The 16,223-nt window shown below is 32.9% G+C and overlaps 2 protein-coding genes across 2 annotated transcripts; one reads left to right on the top strand and one right to left on the bottom strand.

The window, feature by feature from the left end:
- The first annotated feature begins 4,642 nt into the window (after positions 1-4,642).
- Positions 4,643-13,441, top strand: LOC8272270 (vacuolar-sorting receptor 3). Its single transcript, XM_002527463.4, has 12 exons — positions 4,643-5,275; positions 6,187-6,879; positions 6,991-7,079; positions 7,180-7,249; positions 7,344-7,427; positions 7,704-7,780; positions 7,908-7,989; positions 10,568-10,650; positions 10,732-10,798; positions 11,687-11,815; positions 11,903-12,012; positions 12,926-13,441. Exons 1-12 carry the CDS (start codon positions 4,957-4,959, stop codon positions 13,022-13,024), a joined length of 1,902 nt encoding a protein of 633 aa, XP_002527509.1. The 5' UTR covers positions 4,643-4,956; the 3' UTR covers positions 13,025-13,441.
- A 570-nt stretch (positions 13,442-14,011) lies between these two features.
- On the bottom strand, positions 14,012-15,969 carry LOC8272269 (transcription factor RSL2). The gene is made up of 5 exons (XM_025158852.2): positions 15,207-15,969; positions 14,854-15,117; positions 14,698-14,763; positions 14,543-14,608; positions 14,012-14,435 (listed from the first exon to the last, which is right to left on the bottom strand). Exons 1-5 carry the CDS (start codon positions 15,810-15,812, stop codon positions 14,346-14,348), a joined length of 1,092 nt encoding a protein of 363 aa, XP_025014620.2. The 5' UTR covers positions 15,813-15,969; the 3' UTR covers positions 14,012-14,345.
- Between the last annotated feature and the right edge of the window lie 254 nt (positions 15,970-16,223).

Consider the following 16,223-nt stretch of genomic DNA (forward strand, 5'->3'; position numbering starts at 1 on the left):
TTGAACCAATAGATTTCAGACGTATTTGTCTTTATGTGACTTGAGTTCTAAAAACATCTTCATTCTAATGAAATTGATTTTACAGAAGTGAAAAATCTTACAACCAAGAACCCCAATGCCTAAATCTAGCAATGCTAAAAGAGAAAACACCCTCCAGGACCTCTTTCTTTTCTTACATGCCAACATATTCTGTCAACAAAAAGATGAGAGTTCTCCGATTGGAAAACAATAAGGGTCATTATTATTCATAACTATGCAAGCAGAGTGCTATCCATTCAGAATACCAATTAATACATGTATCTATCATCCTTGCAACCAAAATATAATATCATCATCCTGAAATATGCTTAAGAATCAGTATCATCATCATATCTCAACAGCAAAGGAAAACAATTACATCCAAAACTTTTTAAAAAGAAAAAATCAGAAAAGAAGACCAAAGCATAGAGATTTTATAATCAACCACAAACTCATCAAAGGTTGAATTAAAATATCAAAAACAACATAAGAGTTACCAGTCCATGTCAAATGCTTAAGGCAGAGCAGAACTGTACAATGAACAGTTTTAAAACTCAATATTATAGGTTGTTAGTTGGATTAAAAGAAAAAAAAGTGTGCAGAAATTCATGTAATGATTGATGCAAACTGCTTGTAAAAAGTAGGTAAACTTGTGCATTACCAACATCAAAATGTACTATAAACAAACATGGAACTGTATTTGTATTAGACTGCAATAATATCAACATAATTTCCATAAACAAGACATTGCAACCAATTCCAAAACACAAATAAGAAAACAGCACAGTAGGATAATAATAATACAAAAGATTTCAGCAGGACAATCCAAGACAAACCCAACAAAATCCCAAAAACAAAAACAAAACCAAAACCAAGAAGAGCTTTTAAGAGTGACCCAGTAGATAAAACGTTATCATCATCTTCCTCCTGAAAGAGCAACCTTCGGTAAGTCTTGCACGCCCACCTGTAGGCTGGCACAACACTGTCTGGCAGTTTCCACACACCACCACCCAAAAAAAATTAAGAAAACAAAATAAAATGAAGTATTAGGATTTAATTAAATAAATAAAATACAGAATGACTACCATGAAAAACGAGTTAGGAGATTGAATGAGCATAACCTATTTTGCGGTTTCACTGTAAATTGATTGTAGGTTTTGTTTCTAATACTCATAGGCCATGACTATTTGTGGGATTCTTAATATTTAAAAGTTCTGTAATTTAGATTGTGCTTTAAAAATTTGCAAAAAAGCCACTAAATTCTTTAAAATCTAGAATCTGGACTCTTCATTTAACAGGAAAAACTAACACTACAATAAATAAACATTAAAAAAGAAATCCTTAAAATGATCACTAAAAGATAACAAATAGAGAGCAAGGTAGCCAACACAAAGAAATAAGAGGACTTTACCATAAAAAGAAAATTGAAGAAAAAAAAAAAGAAAAGAAAAGAGAAGGTAGGAAACGACAACTAAAGTTACGTCGTTGTCTAAATAACACTAGCCATCTTTCTTTTATAAAAATGAAAAAAAAAAAAAAACGATGTTGATATTACTCTCTCAAACTCCAGGGACGGTTAATGTAATTTAGTCAGATTTTAACTTAAAAAATTGAAATATTATAAATATAATTAATAATTTAATTTTTTTTTTATTGAAATATAAAGGATTGTGATTTTTACTTATAGGAACATTTAGAGTTTAAGAATGTTAGATCTAATAGGAGAATATCTTACAATTTATTTTTTGTATATTTAGCTTTTTAAGAATTTAAATTTTTAGCTTAAATTGTTTAAAGAGTAAAAGATTTTGATTAAATTATCATTGAGTTATGTTTTCAAATTTATTTTTCTAGATATCTTAAAATAAAAAATAGATAAAATACATGTATGAAGAAAAGAAAAAACAAGACATTTTTTTTGAAAAAATTACAATAAATTTAACTGATATAGCCATTTGATCCAAAAAGAGATTTACAACAACACATGCTGATTCATTAAATGAGAAATTAATGAAGGATCGGGTTCAAAGTATGCTTGCCGGATCTATGTACATGGACTAACGCCTATATCTCTGTGACTACTTTAGGGTATACAGGATCTTTATCCATATAGATTTGTGGACAGTATTTTTTTTATTTGACACGTGTGATAGACACTGATGTAAATTTTCTTTTAAATAATTTATATTCATTAATTTTATATTAAATTTTTATTAACTTATGTTTATTAGACATGTGTTAAATGTTCATTGTCTAAACCCTAAAATATTTATTATTTGTTAACTTAATTTTGTTAAAAATATATGTTGTACGATATAAATATTTGTAGTATAACTTTAGCTTGATGAATATCTATTGATAAACTAAAGATATTATGCTTATAAATGATGAATGTTTATATCAATTATAAAACTTTTCTAATATGCATCACAAAAACAATAAAAGCTTTCATAAATAATTAATATTTTTATTTAAAAATATTGATGAATATTATATATATAGACAATGAACATTGATGAATAATACATCAAACGAAATGAACATGGATATTAACTATAATCAATATTTTAATATAGAAAAATTAATTATTATTGAAAATTACATCTAATGGACATTATACATATAGAAAATAAATATTTTAGTACATGTGAATGAACAAAAAATATTAATATGTATATTGTATAATAAAAATATTTTAACATGTATTACTATATTTTGATACATATGATTTTTAATTTTTACATGTATACTTATTATTGACACGTAAAATTTAAATTTATGTATAATTTTAATATAATATGAATTTTTATAAATTTATTTTATAATAATTTTAAAAATAATAAAGAAAATGAAACAAAAATTCCTGTATTATACACTTTAGAAGTAGAATGTATCATATATCTTAGAAATAAGATGCACCATACGTGTGCTATGGACACCGATTCATGTAGATTTATGGACCGGGGTCCACGTTATAACAATTGAAATTTGTATACAAATTATAAGATGAAACCACGTTCACGTATTATTATGAATCTAGGGGTCCATTTGGCATCGTTTTACTTGTACAAAAATTTATGTTTTAAGTTTTACACGTGCATCGGATACTGATGCAATTTAAAAAATAATAATTTATATTTATTATTTATTAATTTAATTTTATTAAAAATATTAAATATTTATTATTTGTTAACTTAATTTCATTAAAAATATATATATACCACAATAGAAATATTTGTAGTATAACTTTAGTCCGATATTATTTTTTATTTATCAATTGTGCAAGTACGGTTTATGTTATGTCTATATTATATATTATTTATTTGAATGAATTAGTGGGTATAATTTTCATCAATGACGAATATCCATTGGCAAACTAATGAATATTATACTTATAAATGATTAATGTTTATATTAATTATAAAATATTTTTAATATGTATTACAAAAATAATAAAAAATTTTATAAATAGTTAATATTTTTATTTAAGAATATTGATGAATATTATATATACAGACAATAAACATTGCAGTATTAGATAATGAACACCTAAATAAACAACTAATTCTTATAATGGAACTGGAGCACTGTTATACTATCTCCTTCACCTTCTTGATACAGAATCATGTATAGGGGTCGATGTTATAAGCATCCGGGTATATATTTTCATTTATTGCCTTAAAAGATAACTTCCCCATGATTAGTTGGAAGAAGAAAATACATTTATTACATTATTATAAGAGCCGTTTTAACTCCCATAATAATCTCACTAAAAATAAAATAAAATTAATTGTCAAAAATTTAATATTATAACTAAATATGTGTTTCACTGATGCATTTTCTTTTTAGAATTTCAGTTTGGTACTTTGATTCTTTTAAAGTTTTAAATTTATTCTTATGATTTAAAAAAAGGTTTCTATTTGGCTCTTTCAAAATTTTAGCTTAATTTTCTTCAAGTTTCATTTCGATAATATTATAAAAGATATAAATTATTATTTTAATTTATAATATAATATAAATTTTAAGTTTAATATTTTACAGTTAAATAATTGTTTTTTTCCTATGCAAAATCAAGTTAATAATAATAATAATAAGAGACTGTAAAATAGACAGCCGGGTGAGGTGGCTGCCAAACCGCTAGTGTTGACTAATATGTTGTTGGAAACTAACAGTTAGTTGATACTTTATTAGGTACGCGCAAGCGAAATTTCCAGCTAATATAGAATTACAACTTTGCCACTGTAAATTTAAAGATATAAATTACTAATAATAAAATCTTAATTCTCTTTAAATTATTCCAGGATTTCTTATGGAGTACATTCGAGTTCATATAATGCACAAAAAATAAACCATTCAGATACGATCTTTTCATCTAATCAAAGGGCACACAAAAATCTCACGCAGTATAAAATCATTTCTAAATATTTTATCCTCAATTTGGACACATGTTGTACCTAATTATTAAATTGGATAATTGATTCTCTTTTATTTGATCTAAATATTTTACAATATCATAGATTATCACACGGATTTGGGGACGTTGATGTTAATTACTTAGTTAACTATTTTTTTTGTCTGCATAAGAAAAAAAAAAAAGGACTGATAGCGATAAGAGAACCCACACATAACACAAAGAAACAGAAACACCATATATATTTATATACACAAAGCCTCCATTGTTATACCTTGATAAATCTTACACGCAAAAGTTAAATCTTCAACTTAACAGGAAAGATCAATTTAAAAACACAAATCTTAGATTTTTATTTTTATTTTTTCTGTTTCTGAGAAAAACCCACAAAGAAAAGAATTTTTTTAACCTCTTTTTTTGTGATTATGCTTCCAAGACACTATTTTTCTTTGTTTAGATAAATTAGTTGATGTTTTAAAGCAAAACCCAGAAAGGATTTAACTGTGTTTTAGCTTAATTTGGTAGTGATGGAGCTTAAAAGGAGGAAAAGCTCAGTTCTTTATGTTTCTTTAGGGTTTTTGGTTGCGTGTTTGATGGTTTCTAGTTGTGTAGGGAGATTTGTTGTGGAAAAGAATAGCTTAAGGGTAACATCGCCTGATAAAATAAAGGGTACTTATGATAGTGCAATTGGGAATTTTGGAATACCACAATATGGAGGTAGTATGGCTGGTGCTGTTACTTATCCTAAAGATAATAAGAAGGGTTGTAAGGAGTTTGATGATTTTGGGGTTTCTTTCAAGTCCAGACCTGGTGCTTTGCCAACTTTTGTTTTATTGGATCGTGGAGGTAATTGACCCTTTTGTCTTTTCTAGTTAATTTTGATTGATTATAATGATATGTGATTTAATTTGAGGTACCATTTTGTACTTTAAGCTAATTTGATCGTTTTTTTTATGTCTATGTTGTATGGTATTGATATGTTGTGACGTGTTCTTGAGCTAATTTTGGATGAAAATGTTTGTTCTTGAGCTCATTTTGGTGATCCCCAGCCGGCATTTAGATTTTCGTCTGTTTGATTGTTTTTTGTGATGCTTCGGGCGATTGTTTTAGGTTGGTTAGTGATGTAACTTTTTTTTTCTCTTCAACTAATTTGTGTTGTCATTTCTTTTGTTGAGATTTGAAGTGCTTTTATTTGGCTTCTTATTTATCTTTTTAGGCCTGTTCAGGAGCGGTCTATTTGTTGTTTTGATGATCGGGTTTCATCTTCCGGGGTTTGGCTTTTGTCCATTGGCTTTGAGGTTATTGTAGAAGTACCCATAGGTTCATTGGAGCAACTTGCCTACTTTTGTCTCTTGCTTTGATAATTCAGGAGTTGTTTTTTCAGGTTTTAGATAAATAGTTAATTTGTAACTCGTTTTAGAGTCAGTTTGGCGAGTATTTCTTTTGTAGTTTTAAGGTGTTTCTGCTGGAATTAGTTTCTTTTGGCTAATAGAGGATACACCTTTTTATAAGGGCGTGTCTGCATCTTTTACTCTACACAGATGAGTGAATGAGAATAATCCCAATGATTCTGCATATGTATGAGAACAATCCCAATGATTCTGCATATGTGCACTATATACTGCGTGCATATTTTTAAGAAAACAATGTCTTGTTCTGCTTTATTTTCTTTACTTTCAACTTTTGACACTCTGAAGTTTCGTTTGAGTTTTGAAAGCTACTTTTTTCTAATTAACAAGTATTTTTGTGCTTTTTAGACTGCTTCTTTGCTTTAAAGGTTTGGAATGCCCAGAAGGCTGGGGCTTCTGCAGTACTTGTTTCAGATGACATTGAGGAACCATTAATTACAATGGACACACCTGAAGAGGATGGTTCATCTGCAAATTATATTGAGAACATAACAATACCATCTGCACTGATTGAGAAGAGCTTCGGTGAAATATTGAAAAAAGCATTAAGCAATGGGGATATGGTAAATGTCAACCTTGATTGGAGAGAAGCTGTTCCACACCCTGATGATCGTGTAGAGTACGAATTATGGACCAATAGCAATGATGAATGTGGGGTTAAATGTGATATGCTGATGGAATTTGTGAAAGATTTTAGGGGTCCAGCACAGATACTTGAGAAAGGTGGTTACACTCAGTTTACACCCCATTATATAACCTGGTACTGTCCTCATGCATTCACTTTGAGCAGGCAATGCAAGTCGCAGTGCATAAATCATGGAAGATATTGTGCACCTGATCCTGAACAGGATTTCAGTACAGGTTATGAGGGGAAAGATGTTGTTCTTGAAAACCTAAGGCAACTGTGTGTATTTAAAGTTGCAAATGAGAGCAAGAGACCTTGGGTGTGGTGGGACTATGTAACCGATTTCCAAATTCGATGCCCCATGAAGGAGAAAAAGTACAACAAGGATTGTGCTGATAATGTTATTAGAACCCTCGGTAAAAAAAATTTGTCATTGCATCTTCTCAATATATGATTATCTAAAAATTGGAAACAAGACTAGTGGCCATGTTTAACTATTTCGTATTGCTTATGTGACATCTGAACAGGTCTTGAAGTTAAAAGTGTTGATAAATGTATGGGAGACCCAAATGCCGATTCTGAGAATGCTGTTTTGAAAGAAGAGCAAGATGCCCAGGTAACTGTCCCTGTTTGAACACTTATTGCCTCTCTGTTAACTTTACAATTTCAGATATAAGTACAACCATGGTAGCAGCTTGACAAAGATCTTCATGCAGGTTGGAAAGGGATCAAGGGGTGATGTAACCATATTGCCAACTCTTGTTGTCAACAATCGACAATATCGAGGTCTGCTTCTTTATGCTCCTGTTTCTTGGTTGAAAACCTCTTTGTTTAAGAAAAAATAAAATAATTTGGTCTAACCAAAAGCACTTGCTTACAGGAAAATTGGAGAAAGGTGCTGTTCTGAAAGCCATATGTTCTGGTTTTGAGGAAACGACTGAGCCAGGTGTTTGTTTGAGTGGTGGTAAGTTCTTTCTCTTGCTATTTGTGGGAATTAAATATGACCATTAAGGCATCATTGGGATGCCAAGGTGAAAGACTCGAGCTGTGAAGGACAAATGATATGGTTCAGTTTTGAGAGTGATCAGTAAAATTAAATATGTATGGCTGAGGTGAGGTGAGGATCATTTGTAGATTACCACTCCAGCACACCATTTTGGTCCAACTGATGTTGGGGAGTTGCAGTATTGTGTCTCATTATTTTAGCTTCAGCTCTTGATTGGAAATCTATCTGTGGCAGATGTTGAGACTAATGAATGCTTGGATAATAATGGGGGTTGCTGGAAAGATAAAACAGCCAACATCACGGCTTGCAAGGTTTGGATAAAAACTCAGCTTGCAAGGTTTGGTTAAAAACTTACTTCTCAGCAGCCATCTCAGCTGACAATGGCTGCTGTGGTCTATTTTTGTCTGTTTCCAACTGACAATAGTTTTGTTTGCTCAGGATACATTTCGTGGGAGGGTATGTGAATGTCCCCTTGTGTATGGTATTCAGTTCAAAGGAGATGGTTACAGCCATTGTGAAGGTGATTTCAGTGCTTCTACTTTTCGTCAGCCATTGTAAACAATTATGCTATGAATACAATAATATTACATGATGTTACAAGTAGGGGTGCAAACGAGCCAAGCGAGCTGAGCTGTTCAATGTTCAGCCTCGGCTCGCAAAAATTTAATCGAGCTCGAGCTCGAGCTCGAGCTCGATTAATTTTTATGTTTTAGATTTCAAGCTCGTTAAGCAAGCTCGATTTCAAGTTTGTTAAGCAAGCTCGATTTTACCAAATATGTAGTTGTAAATTTTGCAATTATAAATAAAATATACATAAAAGCAAAATATACATATAAATGCAGAAACCAAAATAATTGAATCAAGTCCTTGATAAAAAAAGGAGTTCAACAAACTTCATAGAATTTTATTTCAAATCTCGTGCCAAAGCCATTTATAGTTTGGTAAGAACTAGGGGTGCAAATGAGTTGAACTTAGTTTCATAAGCTTCACATTAAGCATATTACAAAAATATTTACTCATGTTAATTTATAATAGTTTTTATTCCAGTACATTTCCTTTATCAGTTAGACTATAATACATCTTATTATTTTATAAAGTTCTTACTCTATTTACAAGCTTCACATTAAGCATATTGCAAAAATATTTACTCATGCTTCGTTAATTTACAAATGTATAGATTATAATTTCCAAATATCTTTAAGCATGTACATAATATATGCTTGTTTATTCAACACTAAGACTATGTAGTTTTAAAGTAAAGCAACATAGTTTATGTTGATTTAAGTTAACTATATTATACACAAACTATTTTAGTTTTTTTAATCCATATTTTTTATTTTATATTCTACTTAAATTAATTTTAACAAAAAAATAAATTGGTAAGGCATTAATAATAATTAAATGTATATAATTAAATGCCAACTTAATTAACAATATTATTAAACTAGCACTTACATAAATAACACTAAAATTATTCAATTAGAATATTTATAATTAAAACCTAATTTGTTGATATATATTGTTACTTTAACATAATAAAAGTTGAATTCGTATGATCTATTTATTTATTTATTTTTCAATTAGAATATAGTATTTATTTATTTATTGAGCTAATGTATGAGCCAGCTTGCAAGCTCATTAAATGCGCCAGCTCGCAAGCTCATTAAATGCGCCAGCTCGCGAGCTCAGACGAGTCGAGCACTACTAAGCTCGAACTAAACGAGCTCGAAATGAAGCTCGAGCTTGGCTTGTTTATCCTGATGAAAGAACTCGAACGAGCTTTTACCGAGCCAAGCTTCGAGTAGCTCGCGAGTGGCTCGGCTCATTTGCAGCCCTAATTACAGGAACATGAAGGAAAGAAAACAAAGGCGGTGCCATGTTACACGAGCTAGTAAATATATAAAACATGCATTATATGTAGTCTTTTTACAGTCAGCTGTAGAGTCAGGGCTCTAGAAAAAGTGAACCTGATCGATGAACAAATTACTGTCAGGACTGTCAGGTTTTCTTGGATCAGGTGGAACCTAGTTTGAAACTTTTAGTTTCTACATTCCAGTTGAGTTGTTGATTGGGAGACAAATGTAGAGAAATTAATGCTAGAGGGTCACCATAGAGGCGCTTTCCCAATGAGTAAGGGCTATTAATGCAAAGAAATCAATGCTTTTCCCAATGAGTAAATGTTGCTAATTTAGTTCACATTTTAGCCACTTTCTCTCTACTCTTTCCTTTCTCTTCATCTTAAGTCAACAAATTCTAAAAGCGCTTCTATATCAGCTATATAAGTTGGTGATTTCTTATTATAGTATTTATTTGCATGTGGCTTGAATATTGTTCAGTTTACGGATATGGTTACTGCAACCCTTGATAGAATGTAGGAAAAATCCAGAATTCTTAATGATTTTGAAGTGATAAAAGAGATTCTCACTCTCTCTCTTTCTCTCAACTCCTTGGTTCTCTTTAATAATTGTACTTGTTATGTTCTAAATGTCCTTAAGACTATGACTCGTACCTTAGATTTTGTTGTAATTACTTACAAGAATCTGGACAATCTGACTATTGTATATTCTGGTGTTAATGGGGAAAGCTACTCTCTCTCTCTTAACTCCTTGGTCCTCTTTAATAACTGTAGCAAACTAACTGTTCTGTCTTTAAGACTAGGATTCGCACCTTAGATTTTGTTGTGTACTTATAAGAATCTGGACAATCTGACTTATGTATTCTGGTTGAGGAAAGTTTTCTTAATGGGGAAAGCTAGTGAATGTTTAGCTTAATAGGGTCCTATGCAGAGGAAATTAATTAAGGCATTGGTGAAAGAGGGATATGATGCCTCTGCAGATTCAGTGCCAGTAGACTTTGCTAAGTTAGCTACAATTATGAGTATGGCATAGATGTAGGTGTTTTCTGGTTCCTGGTCTGATGGATCCATGTTGAAATGTGGTTTTTTAGGATTTATACTTTAGACATGGCTCTCTAATGTTATGTTTTGCATACATCATATATAAGATGTTTTATTTCTTATGTCAGTTGAATCTCTAGAAAATCTTTGTTTCTGAACATCTTATATTAGTGTTCTATTCTCAAAATCAACTATATTGTAGTGAGTGGACCTGGGAAGTGCAAGATAAATAATGGAGGCTGTTGGCATGATTCCCGAAATGGACACACTTTCTCTGCTTGTTCGGTAAGTGATCTTCCATGCTATTCAATTTCTTATCCTCCAGAAAATAAAATAAGGTTCAGATTCTAACTATTTTTTGTGCAGGATGCTAATGGTGGTAAATGTGAGTGCCCTCCAGGGTTTAAAGGTGATGGTGTGAAAAGTTGTGAAGGTAAGAGAAGTTTATATTGGAGTTCTTATGCTAGTGCTTTTACCATCATAATGAAAGAATATTTTGTTGGTCAAGAGTATGGTGTCCAAGGCATAAGCCTTGACAGAAAGAAGGTCAATAGAAAATAAATTTCTGATTTTGGAAAGTACATATATATGCAGAACAGAAACAATTTTTTGTGGTCTTATTTTTCAACTGGAGTTCAGTCAGAGCCCTGGTCTCCTCCTGCTATTCAGGAATATGTAATCTGATGTCTATTTCACTATCCGATGAGGGGCTGTTTTCCCCCTTACCTTATAGTAGCTTTGGGCCATTACATATCAAGGAGTAACTGTTGCCCTTGCATAGCGATCCTTACTGATCTCAAATAGGGTCTAGCTTGCCTCATTGATTCTTGGGTCAAATTTACAGCTCATTTGCTCTGTAACTTCAAACTTTTTATGTAATATTTGAAAAGGAAAGAAAATGAGTTTATAATAGCTCGAGCCCAACTACTAAGTTAACTAGGGTTAACCATATTGGGCCAGTGGTTTGGGCCTAAAAGTCAACTGGGCCAGTTGGGTTTGGGCTGTCACATTTTAAGTGCAATATCTGGCTCCCTTTCATGCAACATTGCTTATAGCCCATATAAAGCAATAGTCTGCTGGCCATACTAATAAAGCAATAACATAGTATAAGGCTGGTGTCCAGTTTGAAAGACCTACTTCTGCTGGAATATCAACATACCTGAACCAATCTGTTCCACAAAAATTCTTTGAATACTGAGCAGATGTTAGGTCAAAAGAATTCGCTTTTACACCTCAATTGCAGTTGAAGTAGAATTGAAGACAAACTGTAAGCTTATCAACAATCCACGTTGATGTTTTGTCTGTTATATTGTCTGTACAGATATTGACGAATGCAAAGAGAAGAAAGCCTGTCAATGTCCAGATTGTAGCTGCAAAAATACATGGGGCAGCTATGATTGCACTTGCAGTGGAGATCTTCTATATATCAGAGACCATGATACCTGCATAAGTACGTTTGGAAACCATGATTCATAACTAGTCTCTGAAGAAACATCGAGTACTATGCTTGTTTTGATTTACACCTTTTGATCAGCAGGTAAGAGAGGCACTGAAGTAAGGTCGGCATGGGCTGCTTTTTGGGTCATTTTGATAGGCTTGGCAATGGCTGCTGGCGGAGCATATCTTGTCTACAAATATAGACTGAGGGTAAGCTTGGTGCAGTTTTTTTATTTTAATATACATTTATTTCTTTGTTCAATTTTGCAACAGACTGCTTTATTCTGCTACTCATATCTATTATTGTTAGCCTTTGGAATTATGGTGCTGCTGTTTAACTTTAGCCTTTATGATTGCCATTGTGCAATGAAGTTCAGAAGAAGTAAGATTTTTTTTGCTATGGCATATCTAGAAACAACGTATAGAAAGCTTGGTTCCGTCAGTCACTAAATTTCTGGAGTAAAAATTCTGTATGGAACCTTGGTGCTTGTCCATTGATGCAATAGCAAGTCATGGGCTTGGCCTTAAGATGCTGTAGTGTCAAGGCCTAAGAGCAGCCTCTTAATACAAAATATTAGATGATAAACTGTCTTGGGATTCCATTTTATGACCCTGTTCTGTGGACCTTAACAATTTCATGGTATTACTGTTTATTTTTTATTTAGTTTTCTATTTGTTACTATTTTCATGAACTCTCGAGCAGCAGGCTATGCCTCAATCCTTTAGGATTTTCCTTGTCTAATGCTGACATTGCAGGAAAATATTAGTAGCTCTAGAACTCTATTAAACCCTAATGTTTTAAAGGAAAGGAAAGAAAAAGAAAAAGAAAAAGAAAAGGGATAAAAGATAGAAAGCACTCGCAATCAATGCACACCTTAAATAATTATCTTCTGTTTGAGCTGCATATGGTTGGCTCTACCTGACGGCTACCATTTCAATTCATAAGGCAATTTGACCCAGGCTTGAGACTTCTCCCACTGTTTTTAATGCCAGGATACAGCAGAGCACATATATCTATATTAGCAACATGTTTCCATGGAAATGTTAATGCATATGCATCAACATTACAGCATCACAGTTGATAAATATCCACTTTAATTACTTTTTTATGTTGCTTTTGCAGTCTTACATGGATTCTGAAATCAGAGCTATCATGGCACAGTACATGCCGCTGGACAGTCAAGCAGAAGTACCAAATCATGTCAACGACGAACGAGCTTGAAAATGACTATTATCCATATTTCAGGGATTTCAAGTGTTGCAGGGATGACATGGTTCATTCCATGTCCTTGATCAAGTCCAGGATTCGGTGCCTGGTTTTACGTCTGTAATGTATATGGACAATAAAAATATGCAGTAGGAAGTGTCCTGTTTACCAGAATCATAACATATTTAACAGTTGAAGTAGGGATTGGATTTGAGGCAGATTAAGAGGGATTTGGGCTGTAATGTTTTAGAATTTTCCGTACCCTTCCCTTAACTCCAGCCACTTAATTTACGTGGCGATTCTGTAATTCATCACTGCCCTTTTTTGTTCGGCTGTGGTTACGCCTTATGTTTTAATTTAAAGAACTCACATGTTTATTATACGGATGTTCAAAGACTGTTTTGATGAAAGTATAGCTTTTACCTTTTTCAATGTGGCTGCTATTGATTTGCTGTTTATTCACATAATTCTGCAGCTGATTTGCTTTTGACAGACACTCAAATTTCTTACCAATTGTAATTGTCTTTACATGCTATGACCATTTCTCATTTCTTGCTGGCCTGTATGGAAACTCACCGTCACCCAGTTGAATGTGAAACCACGCATGCCATCCAGTGCTTAACAATTTATGGAAATAAAATCCATAAACGGTTGTAAATTGAGCTTGATGCCAAAAGATATGCATATTCAGCTATTGGGTTCTTCCAGAAGTGCTAAAACTTATAATTTATACTGAATTTCACCATCGATCTACACATGCGCATTCAGTAGAGCAGCATAACTCATCAACCAATACCCTAGTTTCTATATGATTCTTGACTGCATCAGTGTGCAATTCTGCTACTTTTATTTATTCTGCATGCTGCCTTTGCCATTTGCTTCTAGGCAGGATTATATGTTATTTTCATTTCAGTAGGAATACATTTATCCATGCAAACTTAATAGAACAGATTTCAAAAAGAAAAAAGAAAAAAGTACTTGCAACTATTGAAGTTAGCTGGTTCTTTAAGATTCTCTGGTTTGGTATCAGCAGAAGGATGACATCAATCGATACCCGACTGTTCTATTACTGAAATACATACATTCTCCAAAGGAACAACCTTTTTACACAGAAGAACAGGCTCTGCTCGAATAATTTCCACTTCATCAAAGTGACAAAATGAAAGGTTTGATGAATATTTCTAGATGATTTTCTTCTCTTGCATTTTTCTAAGAGGGATTCTATACTTGTACACAGTAAGCCACTGTTATGAATGTTTATTTAACTTTATCTGCAACTTTCATACGTGTTTTTAACAGAAATCTGAAGCACCATCCTTTTTTCTTATTTCAACCATCATCTTGATGCAGTAAGCTTGTCAAGTCCAATGTCCATTCCATTGTAAGCAAGTGGTGCATACATCCATAGATCATCAGAGCTTAGCAGCTACGGATATCAAAAGAACAAGAAAATCGGAAGTTCTTTTAGGAAAATGATAATGTTCATTGTTACAATTTGTAACCTTTTATATAAAATTTCCTATTTCTTCTTACCTTAATTTGGAGCTGCAAGAACTTTACATAGTGTACTGCTTCTTCAAGCATTGTACTAATATCGACCTGCCATTTCAAAGAATCAATCTTGTCAATCTTTGAAAGACTTAGAATCTTAGAGATTAATAATGTTTGCAGATAATCACATTGCTGACCTTTGTTCCATTGGGGACCAGATTCTGCAGAATTCTAAGCCTCTCATTTATTCTTTCTCTTCGTTTCTGCCAGAACATAAAGAAAGACCCATCAATTTACTGTTGCATTGATTTTTTGAATTACTTGATCCATAGAATCGACAAGTACTCACTCACCCTGGCATAGATGCTCTGAGGATCGGTGGCCGCACCCCGACTGGCTCTTGTTTTGCCATTCAAGTTAAGAGCTGCATCCCCTTTTGAGCTCAGACTTGAACTAGCACCTCCATTGAGCTCCTGAGAAGCATTTGACTCATCCTCCGAGCAGCAGCTACTCGATGCAGGACCATTAAGTCCCGCATTACTTTTCTGATCATCATTACTGCTAGATGCAAGCTTCTGGTTCTTTCTTGACCTTACATTCCTCTTGTTCTTTTGAGCCTACATTGTCAGAAAAACATAATCAGATATTTTCTATCAACCAAATGCCACACATTGTATTGAAATAGATTGATTCATCATGTCCTCACATCTGCATTCCGTGATCGTTTCTTTGAAACCTCAGATGGATTGCTGCTTTTATCTTCTGCTGGTGGCTCTTGCATTGGCTTCTCTTCTTCGTTCTTAGGCTGCAAAATGTCATCAGGCAAAGCAGATTCTTCAACAGCAATGCCATTGCTTGTTTCTTGATTCGAGCAATCATCACCATGGACGAGATAGGAAGCAGCGTTTGTTACATCTCCTATGTATAAATCCATTGACATTGAGCTATTATTGTTAACCAAAACTGGGTTAGAATCACTCAAGTAGTAGCTTTCTTGACTCGATGAGCCGGAAAAAAGATAACTGCTGCCGCCACTACAACTACTACTATTCCCTTGTGAAAAATTATACGGATTAGTATCAGTATTAGTATTAGCAATTTCTAAAGAATGAATTGAACCTTCATTGACCCCTGAAGCCATGTTCATTCCTGATTCATGGCTAGACCATAAAGAAGAGGATGAAACTCCAAAACCCGAAGTCGAATCAAGGCAACTACCAAGCAATTGTGCCATGAAATCAGCCTCCTCATGTGTATACATCCCACTAAGAGAGCTCCACTCTCCTTCCAGAGTTGCCCCAATAGGCTCCATTTTTCTTGTTTTGTATCTACTTTACAAGCCAATTAGAGACAAAGGGTCTACTCGTATTTAGTTAGAAGAAGCTCGATCGGTATAGGGTCGATGCTTGAAAAGATGACAGGATGGTAACAAGTATTTATATACCAAGCAACAACAAAAGAATGTCGTGAAAGCATTGACTAATCTTTCTGTAACAATATCTGAATTCATTATTAGCAATTATTAGCACACGAAAAGGTCTTAATTCTTTGTAACCAATTTGGAAAAGTCCGTAATGGGGCCAAGTACAACTCATCCCTGAACCTAGTTTAATCAATTATTAGAGCTAAAACAATCCTTCATTAAGCCTCTAACACACCTTATTGGAGTTAACTAAAAGACACATGATGAAAAAGAAATGAATTACAAGTCTTAATCAATGTG

The sequence above is a fragment of the Ricinus communis genome, chromosome 6 (genome assembly GCF_019578655.1).
Source record: "Ricinus communis isolate WT05 ecotype wild-type chromosome 6, ASM1957865v1, whole genome shotgun sequence".
NCBI lineage: Eukaryota > Viridiplantae > Streptophyta > Magnoliopsida > Malpighiales > Euphorbiaceae > Ricinus > Ricinus communis.

Coding starts and splice junctions, on each gene's coding strand:
- LOC8272269 (XM_025158852.2), bottom strand. CDS start 15,812: ATGGAGCCTATTGGGGCAACTCTGGAAGGAGAGTGGAGCTCTCTTAGT. Junction 15,118..15,206: donor AACGATCACGGAATGCAGAT/GTGAGGACATGA, acceptor CTGACAATGTAG/GCTCAAAAGAACAAGAGGAA. Junction 14,436..14,542: donor TCTTGCAGCTCCAAATTAAG/GTAAGAAGAAAT, acceptor TGATATCCGTAG/CTGCTAAGCTCTGATGATCT.
- LOC8272270 (XM_002527463.4), top strand. CDS start 4,957: ATGGAGCTTAAAAGGAGGAAAAGCTCAGTTCTTTATGTTTCTTTAGGG. Junction 5,276..6,186: donor TGTTTTATTGGATCGTGGAG/GTAATTGACCCT, acceptor TGTGCTTTTTAG/ACTGCTTCTTTGCTTTAAAG. Junction 11,816..11,902: donor AGACCATGATACCTGCATAA/GTACGTTTGGAA, acceptor TTTGATCAGCAG/GTAAGAGAGGCACTGAAGTA.